Source organism: Psammomys obesus, unplaced genomic scaffold (genome assembly GCF_907164565.1).
Source record: "Psammomys obesus unplaced genomic scaffold, mPsaObe1.curated_primary_1811, whole genome shotgun sequence".
NCBI lineage: Eukaryota > Metazoa > Chordata > Mammalia > Rodentia > Muridae > Psammomys > Psammomys obesus.
The window spans coordinates 21,466,530-21,476,542 of record NW_026593286.1 but is presented as its reverse complement, the minus strand read 5'-3'; the positions used below and the strand labels follow the sequence as shown (position 1 = coordinate 21,476,542).

The 10,013-nt window shown below is 37.7% G+C and overlaps 1 protein-coding gene across 3 annotated transcripts in view; it reads left to right on the top strand.

Annotated features, from left to right (window-relative positions):
- Positions 1–6,195: 6,195 nt before the first annotated feature.
- Positions 6,196–10,013, top strand: part of Spag16 (sperm associated antigen 16) — a 912,250-nt gene continuing 908,432 nt past the window's right edge. For all 3 annotated transcript variants that reach the window (XM_055617071.1, XM_055617070.1, XM_055617072.1), the window contains exon 1: positions 6,196–6,341. In XM_055617071.1, the coding sequence (XP_055473046.1) occupies positions 6,221–6,341 (121 nt within the window). In that variant the 5' untranslated portion in view covers positions 6,196–6,220. The remainder of the gene's footprint in view (positions 6,342–10,013) is intronic.

Below are 10,013 nucleotides of genomic sequence, written 5' to 3'. Positions count from 1 at the left end.
GACTGAAAGGTTTTTTTGCTTGTTTTTGTTTTTGTTATATAAGTCTTTGACTTGCTTGGTTAGAGTTACACCAAGGTACTTTATGTCCCTTGTAGCTATTGTGAAGAGTGTTGTTTCCCTAATTTCTTTCATTTTTCTTTTGTATACAGGAAGGCTACTCTGATTTTTTTTTTTTTGAGTTGATTTTGTATCCAGCCACTTGGCTGAAGGTGCTTATCAGCTGTAGATGTTTCCTGATAGAATTTTTGGGGTCACTCAGGTATTAAAAAATTGAGTTACAACAAAAAAAATTAAATAAGATTTAATTTTCAGAGGACACTTACTTAAATTCAGTCACTGATAAATAAGTCAAGTGAAATTAGGTATTAGGGTACCTCACAGGACAGAATAAATGATTTGAATCAAGGAGTCATCACAATAACTGAAAACTACATGCAAACTAAGTGAGTTGGTCCTGTTCAGTCTTTTAAGAGGGACATGGGAAATTATTTTCATAGTATTTTGGCTGCTTGAAATAGAAATATTTCAGAGTATAAACATAAAATTTTATTGGAAAACATGAAATATGATTGAACACATGGATAGGCCTACTATGTTTTTAAATAGTCACAGTATCAGCAGTTGATTCATCCAAAATGAATATGTAGTCTTGCTGTGGTGTCAGCCAGAATCCTCTAGTGGGTGGAGAGAAGCCAAATGAAATAAGGTTAACGTTTATTACCTGAAAAAAAATCTAGAAAAATATTCAAAAGGAACAAGAAAAATAACTTGACTTTCCATATAACAGAATATAAAAATTGTCAAAAGTCTTTGAACACAAATTAATGTGATATTTGTATAGAAATTGGTAAGCAGATTGGAGAACTGTTTAAATATAACATAAGCAAATCTCAGTTTAAATAAAAATTGCTGTACTGATGTTTTTAAATGATAAAGTAAAATTGTTTTAAAAATATTTCTGGTATCATTGACCAACTACTTGGGGAAAAAATGGGATCTACTTTATCTTTTACACAAAACTAAAAACAGGAAGATTAAATAAAGTTCTAACATGAAAAATAAAAACCAAGAAATTTGCAAAAATAGTGAGGAAGGTATTTATATGACCTGAAGTTTGAAAAGATATTTTAAGACCTTAAGTTCTGAAGATGTAAGAAAAAAATATAGACATAATTGACTGAAACTTTCCATTGCAAAAATTTATCCAAGTCAACTACAAGAACATTTTAAATAAATGTTTGTAATATAATTGATAGATGTATGTTCATGATAATGTTATAAATTTAGTAAACATGAAAATAAAGAATAAAATAATTTTAAGTAATATAAATTTAAATAGCAATAAGCATAAAGGTGACAACAATTACTTCACCATTTTTATGGAAAAATTAATTACAAAGTATACCAAAGAAATTTATTAAAATGAAAATTGTATATACATGGTTTTTATTGCAGTAGTACTCATGGTTACATTACATGGAGAAGGTTAGAGACAGTTTCTTATATATATAGATATCAGTGAATAAACCAGCTACTATGAGCATAGTTTTTAAATTCAAATTGACTGAAACTATTTCACATAACGCATTTTCTTCGCATCAAAAAAAGGAAAAAGGGAAAAGTTAAACATGTCACCCAACTTTGTAAAACAGATATTCTTTTTTTATGTATAGGTTTCTATGAAGTACAAAAGCTCTGAGATTTTCTTCTCTTTGCAAGAAAACTTAGCTTGTTTCGCTCTCAAAGATAGAGAAGATGTGAGTCTCAGGGACCAAAATGTTAGACCTGAATTACCTAAAAAGTGGCAAACAGCGGGAACATATTTGTGACAGCCTGCATACAAAGTAAGCCTTACCATCTGGCTCATTCTACACGTTTCTGAAAGGACACAGAAGGATCATGTGTGCTGTGTATGAACTTGAAGAAAAATAGGAAAGAACATGTTTAAAAGAAATGAAAGACTGTATTTGATAAACACAAAGATTATCATATTATGTCATATGTGTGTATCTGCATTTATTTACAGTGAGATATATATATATATGCATCTTCATCCATTTACAGTGGTATCTTCATGTAAAGTGGAAGCTACAAATCCCCCAATATTTCAATACTGTTTTTTGTAGGACTCGCTATGTGTGACCCATAATTAAAAATTGCTCAGTTCCATCCATAGTCATGAACCTACCTCCAATTGACATCAGGGAAAATTTAATTCCCACGAATGTAGTCTCTCTGAGTATATTAACCACACTTAAGGTAGGCGCCACGCCCAGCAGTTGACGGCCAACACCAAAGGAACATTTGTGTAGACTTCCTGTCTCATATTGTTTTTACATTTGTCTGTTTGTTTGTTTATTTATTTATTTGTTTGTTTATTTATTTATTGTCTTACTGAACTTTTACTTATATTTATGGTTCCCAATTTTGTGTGTTATGGATTTAGGTTTTTTTTCCCCCCTTTCATTTATTTGTTTATTTAATCATTTACAGCATGGACTCAGATATTTATTTCTGACTTGGTCTTGTATTCCAACACTGTTTTGTTAACTCTAACAGTTGGTCTAACTTTGCCCATTACGGCTCCTTCAATGGATGGCTTCATCCTTTTGATGTGGTCCTATTATTGAGATTATTATTTTTCTCTTTTTAGCAGGAGAAACTTATTTTTACTTTCTGGTACTATAAACTTTTTTTCAGAAACCTTTTGTACCTTCCTGGGCAAGGCCTAGTATGATCTCTTTTTTCCCATGAATCCCTCATTTCTTTTAATGTAAAAGTACTAGAAACCAAGAGTTATATTGGAAATCAGAGGTTTTTCCTGTAGCCAAAAGAAATAAGACATTCTTTTGAGTTAAGCTTGTGTCACTTGTTTCTCACTTCAGAGAACAAGTTGACTCTGTTTGAATTACTTGGTGAAGGAATATGGGAAAAATGGGTTTTCAAATGGATGCTAGTGCAAAAAGAAAAAAAAATAGGTAGTGTATGGTTGAAAAAAACGATAATTTTAGCACAATTGCTACTATTTCTATGAATTCAGAAATTCTAAGCCTGACTACCACGTACTGAAAGAAAATTAAAAAAAAAAAAGCTTCTTGGATAAAAAGGTGCAACAAGAAACGGCTTGGTCTGTATTGGTAGCAAATGAATGCCACTATCTTTGAAAGCTGAATTGTACTTTGGAACACATTTGCATGTATTTTTTTCTGCTTTGAAACTATACACGTGCAAAGTGCATTCACTGTCAGATTGCTTTCTGGTTTTGCTTTTAAAAATAATTTCACTTTTGCATAAAAGGTACATTTAGCCTGAGAGGAGATCAAATTTGTTGTCCTTTGTAATTGTTGCTTCATTTTGACTTTCTCCACTGTTTTCTTTGTTTACCTCTTTCAGGAGCACACTTGAAGCAAAAAGCAGTTTCCTGCTCATTCATCAAAATGCTAAGGCACTTGGCTTCTTCTTCTTTTTTTAAATACTCACTTCAAGAAAATATGTAAAATATAACAAAAATTTAAACATCCTTCAGATATAAATCAAATGACAATTGTGATCTAAAAGGTTTGTGTGTGTGTCCTCTTTATTTTTCAATTTTTTTAAAAATTAGACTTATATGTCATGTGTGTATGTTCTGGCCCTTATGCATATGTAGAAGTCAGAAGACAATTTGAATAACTCAGTTTTCTCCTTCTACTTATGGGAGTGTTCTGACAGTAAGATTTCCCCACCACCTTTACATTAAAGCAGAATCTAAAGACTAGCAATTCCAGAGCATAGCAAAGCAGCTTTCAAATCCTTTTTTTTAAAGACCTAGCACTTCTAAGAGAATAGCAGTCATTACAACTTTCCTTTTTCTAAAATCTAAAAGCTCATTGTTTGTTTTCATGTTAAGTATTTTTTAAAAAATCAACTTGTTCTTTAAACATTGTTTATCCACTGTAGAGATCAAAGGGCTTACACAATTAAAGGCTAAAATTTCTTTTAGTTTGAATTTTCAAAACATTAATGATCGGGTCTTTATAGAGCATACTTTCAGTTATAACTGGCAATACATCTTGGGTGAATTTAAAATTTGAAATCTATTACATGATATAAATGAATTAGTACATCAGTTACTACCTTGGGTATTTGGAAGTCTGACATAATGGACCCACGTATTTACTTTTCGGGGGTTTAAAATACCTCTTTTTTTACTTCTAGATATTTTGACAAGCAACTCTTACTTTACCTTATGCAGTTAGTACTGGCTGTACTCTGTATTTCATGATTCTGTTAAACCATTTATGTTCAAGCGCTGACTATTTCTAAAAGAATTATGCTTTACCAAATAACAGCTCCTATACATTAAGTTCTTTAAATAATCATTTTGAGCTTATCACATAATATTTTAAACACATTTATTTAGATTACTTGTAGAAAATATTTGATATACTGGAAATGATTATAAAAACTCTACATATTTCACTTTTCCCCCATTTACTCTTTATATCTAGATAGATTTTTATAAGTTTTTACAAGAGACCAGGAAGTGGTAGTTTAAGGAGCTTAATGTAACTAAGACAACGAGAAACAACTTGAATATAAACTTGTCCGTAGAAGACAGCAGAGACTTTGTAGCAAAAAACCCACAAAAAGCAAAAAAACAAAAACAAACAAACAAACAAACAAACAAAAAACCCAGAAACATTAGGAGCTCTGAGGAACTCCTCTCCATGGGTTCCTGTTTCTGCTTGTCCTAGGTATCAATAGTGCATGGCCCCGACTATGCCTTACCCAAGTCACTTTTCAGAGCTCACTTTACAGTTAACCACTTTGAGAAATGAGGCCATGCTTCCTTCCAAAACGAAGCGCAGATTCCCCGCAAGTCAGTGGGTCCCCTAGTTTCAGAATTTCTCTTCTTTATTTTTGATTTCTTGCATTTAATAAGCAAGAGTATCTGATGTGAGAAAATGACAGAGACCCTTGAACTGTTTAAATATCATTGTGACCTTTATTCTAAAACTAAAAACCAAGACAAAACAAGTTTAATAGAAACAGCTCATATTTCTTATTGCTGTAGGCTCTGTATAGGTTTCTAATGCTCTGTTGGTTCGTAGCTAATAGAAACACTTGAGGTAGCTGAGATTATGGTAAGTTTAAAATTAAGGAGACAGTTACTGGTGTGCCTGTAGAGAGGAAGTGATGGAAACAGACCTAGTTTTGCTTCTGGCTTCTAACACTCAGGTTCTCAATCACCACCAAGGAAGGTACCAGTTTTTCTTTATTTTTTATTTATTTTGAATGTAGAAGAAAAAAAAAGGATCTGAAAGATACATACATTAAATACACCCGAAGAAGTTCCTGTAGCAGCCATAAGGCATGATTGGACAAGCTAGTTAATTCTCTCTTTCTCCCCTCACCACTCTCCCCTCCTCCACTCTGTCTTTGTTGCATTCCCCCTTTTTGTTTCCTCCCTTTCCTCCTGGCCACCTTCCCTCAGAGGAAGCACATTAGCTCTTAACTACATTTCCTAGCCCAAATATCACCCATTTAAACTTTATGATAGGGTCACAGGTAGCTCATAATTTTTTATGGATGTGCGTATACTTCAGCAAAAATCAATGGTATAATCTGATGCGGCTGGGACTATTCCAAGTCTGTGTGTATGAAGCCACGGTCAAAACAGATGTCTACATAAAGGAATTAAAAGGTTGCTAGAAAGGTTGTGATACAGGTAAGTACTCTCGTCCTTCATTGCCAAGGATCTGAGGAACATTTGGCAGATCCTCAGCTGGCCAATAACTTTCCCCCTTTCTCTCTATATACAGAGGCAATAATCCTCCCCTTTCTTAGGTCTGCTCTACCTCAGAAACATCTGGGATTCTCTACACATCTAAAACTTGAGGACCGACGTTTGGCTTGTGAGAAACAAGAGAAAAGGAAAGCAATAAAGAAAAAAAAGAAATGAGAAAGAATGCTGTCAAGGAAAAACAAAACAAGCAACAACAACCAAATCCAGATGAAAACAAAACCTCCAAGCAAGCAGCCTGTGAGAATGTAACCTCATCTCCTGGCTTGTAGTGCCTCGTCTCCTCCACAAGCTGCGTGGGGCGTCTGGGGTAACCAGGCAACGCGTTGCCGTAGTGACTGCGGACGCGCAGGCCCCGGCCTTAGGGCTCTGGGCCGGTCTCGGGTGAAGGGTCGCGGGGTATCGCGAGAGTTGCCAGGCCAGCCGGTTGCAGGCATGGCTGCCCAGCGTGGGGTGCCGCCGATGCGGATGCTGGAGGAGGCGCTGGGCATCAGTTTGACATCCTCGGGCGACACGCCAGAGCCGGTGGCCGCAGACGGTGCCTACTACCTGGAGCGTATCCTTCTGGCGGACGCCGGGCTGTCGGGTGACCGACGGGGCCCGCGAAGGGGCTTCCGGTGGGGGCGCCCGTGGACCCCACGTGGTGCAGGGTCTCCGGGGCTTCCAGGTGGAGCCCCTGCTGGCCCAGCGCTGTCGCAGCCGTTCACTGCAGTCATTTGAGGAGTGTGTCTGTGGTTGGGCACGAGCCCAGTACGGAAGCCTTCCAGGACCACGTCCGTCCTTCACACTCTGACCTGTAGGATTGAGGGCTGTTGTTGACATCGAAGTGGCTCAAGGAGTTGGTTTAACTCTCCCGTCCGTCCAAACAACAACAAATCCTCCGAAAACCTTCGCTAGTAACGTCCCTCAGGTGTTGAGATAGTAAGGGAGACCTTTGTCTCCGGGCTTTAGACAATGGAAGCCCAGACCACACCTATGGTCTTGCACCAGGTTGGGTCTGATGGTGCACTCCTAAATAATTGGCCTCCATAGGGCTGGCTACCTTCTTTTGTAGTTTTGGTTTTGGCTATTTAGTGATAACACTGATGAATATCTCCCCCTCTGCTCCCCCGGCCATTGAGCTACTAAATGTTGGTGGAATGAGCTGAGAAATGCTTGGAAGAAAGCAACAGAGCATGATGAGCAGGAGGTAACCAGAAGTGAATAATTTTATGTGTATGATTAGGCTCGCTAACATTTTTGTAAGGCCTTAGACTTCCCTTCACTAGGTAGGTACACTAAGTATTCTGGATTAGTGTTTTCAGTGTTTGTAACTAAGAGCCATCTAACTTTTTTTTCTTCCAGTAAATAAAAGAAAGATGCCTAAGTATAAAGATGTCAAAGACACTAAAAATCTCCCTTTATTTTTTGCATGGTTATAATCCTTTGTGTCTTAATTCAAGATCTCACTGGATCAGTGATCCGTTTTGTGAGCTTTAGCAGGCTCAGTTATGCAGAAAATATGCAGTATACTGGATACAAGATGCTTTCTACAGGATTTAAGTCTTGAAATCAATGTGAATAAAATATGTGGGTGCCTTAGTGTCATGAATGAGTCTTTATAATCTGCTTCAGAATTTTCCTTTTAAAGTTAAAAAAATAATTCAACTTATTATGTCTGAATTCATGTGTTTCAAATATAAAGTGTCCTTGCCAGTGAATTCCAGCAAAACACATTTGTAAAATTTTTGTTTTCATGGAAATGATTTCTCTAGACATAGCTTAATTAACACGAGACTGTTTGATAACATTTTGAAGCTATATTTATAAAGTAAATACAGACTGCTATACAATGAACAAGAAAATAAGATTTATGGAATTTTCCAGAAGAGCATTGAATTAAAACTACAATATATTTCAGTTTACATACCCATCTCTTTTTAAAATAAACATTTTTCATTTCCCCAGCTTCTCCCAGATCCTGCCCATCTCCCTCTTCATTCAAGTTTATGGTCCCTCCAAAACAAGAGTAAAAAACAAAAATAAGATATGAAGTTGACAAAAAGTAAAAACAGCAATGCCCCTCCCCCCAAAAAACCCACAAAAATTGAAAGTCAAAACATAAAGGAGAAGCAGAAGGGAGCAAGGGAGATGGAGAAGGATTATTTGTCCTGGAGGGACAAAGGGCTGCCTCTGGATAGAGAAGAGACAGATGTGGCGGCTCATAGGAAAATGGCAGTTTATAAAGGTACAAGGGGAAAACTCCATGTTAGGATGAGGTGTTTACTTTTAATTGGCCATGTTAATTAGGTAAGCCAAAGGGATGGACCTTGGTAGTCAGTCTCAGGAGGAGGAAGTGGCTGGCTTTAGGAATGTAGTCTAATGGTTTTTAGCAAGGGAGGAAGGGCAAGGCCTGCTAGAGCCATGTTGGCCATGCTCAGGCAGGCTAGAGTTCCTTAAAAAACAAATAGGTAAAAGGCCAGTAAGACAGAAATCTCAAACAGAAATAAAATCAACATGTCCACAAAAGTACCTTTGAGTTCATTTTGTGTTTACAGCTACTCCAGGGCATCCAGTCTGACCTGGGATGTAGAACATGGTGTCAGTGCACAACTGGAGAAAACAGATTATCCCTTTGCCAACTGGTATAAATTGCAGATGTCTTCTTAGTTAGTTGGGGGTGTGGCCCTGTGTCTACATCCCCTCTCAGTGGTGGGACCCCATCTGACTTGCGCAGGGTTTGTGTGTTTGGCCACACCCTTTCTGAGTCCATGTGTTACACACTGATCTTACCAAAGTGCCTTAAGTCAAGGTTGCAAATGTAAGCAAATCTAATTTTCAGGATGTTATTACCAAATTCATTAATTACCTAGTGTCTCTGCTTTTCTTCCATCTCTTCATGGTTGGCTAATTACTATTTCATGTCTCAACCAAAGGATAGCCAGGGGATAGTAAAGTCAAACATTTAACCAGTTGATTTTGTTATATTCAGTGTTCAGAGAAGAGGTTTAGTCATGGGAGAGGCTTTAACTCTTAGTCAAAATGAAGTTTCAGGATTAATTGCGAATGCCAATTATCCTTGTATCCCTAGGCTCTCTTCATGTGAATAATTAGGAATTGATAGTATAATGTTATTTGACATTGTTTTGTAAGGCAATTATGATAGTTGCTGAAGTGAGACTTTCTTGGGCTTAAAGTCTATGGCTAAATAGAAATCATAATATGCATAAGTGAATCAGAACTCCAGTGTCTCTTACCTTGCACATATATGTAATCATCTCTAATTTAGTGCATTTGGCCCTAGATGGCTGTTGCAGTTTATGTCATACTTCTCGGTACTAGGTAATAACCTGCCAGGATTGAAAAAGGCTTTTGGAAGAGGTTCACTTGGATTCTCCAGGAAATCATCCTCTGCCCTTCTTAGACATCCAGACATACAAGAAACACACGTATAGACTAATGTGGCCAAAGCCAGCCACAAAGTCAGGACTTGTCATTAGTGTCGTTCATAGTTTCAATTGTTGTACTGGATCATTTTATGTCAACTTGACGGAAGCTAAAGTCATTTGAGAGGAGGGAACCTCAATTAAGAAAATCCTCCCTGGAGATTGGGCTGTAGGCAAGCCTGTAGGGCAGTTTCTTGGGTAGTGATTGATGGGAGAGGACCCAGTCCTTTGTGGGTGGAATTACCTCTGGGCTGGTGGTCCTGACTTCTATAAGAAAGCAGGCTGAGCAAGTCAGTAAGCAGGGCCCTCCATGGTCTCTGCATCACTCCCTGCCTCCTGGTTCCTGTCCTGTTTGAGTTTCTGTCTTGACTTCCTTCAATAATGAACAGTGCTGTGGAAGTATAAGCCAAAGAAGCCCTTTCCTCCTGAATTTGCTTTTTGGTCATGGTGCTTCATCAGAGCAATAGAAACCCTAAGTAGGACCGTTGTCAACTTGTTATACATAGAAAGAGGGAACCTTAGTTCAAGAACGGTATGGATCAGTTTTCCTGTGGCCATGTCAACAGAGCACCTTCCTTCCCTCCCTCCTTCCTTCCTTCCTTCCTTCCTTCCTTCCTTCCTTCCTTCCTTCCTTCCTTCCTCCTTCCCTCCCTCCCTCCCTTCCTCCCTCCTTGCTCCTTCCCTCCCTCCCTCCCTCCCTTCCTCCCTCCCTATCTTTTTCTTTCTCTTTGTCTTTCTTTATCTCTCCTTCCTTCTTTCCTTCCTTCCTTCCTTCCTTCCTTCCTTCCTTCCTTCCTTCCTTC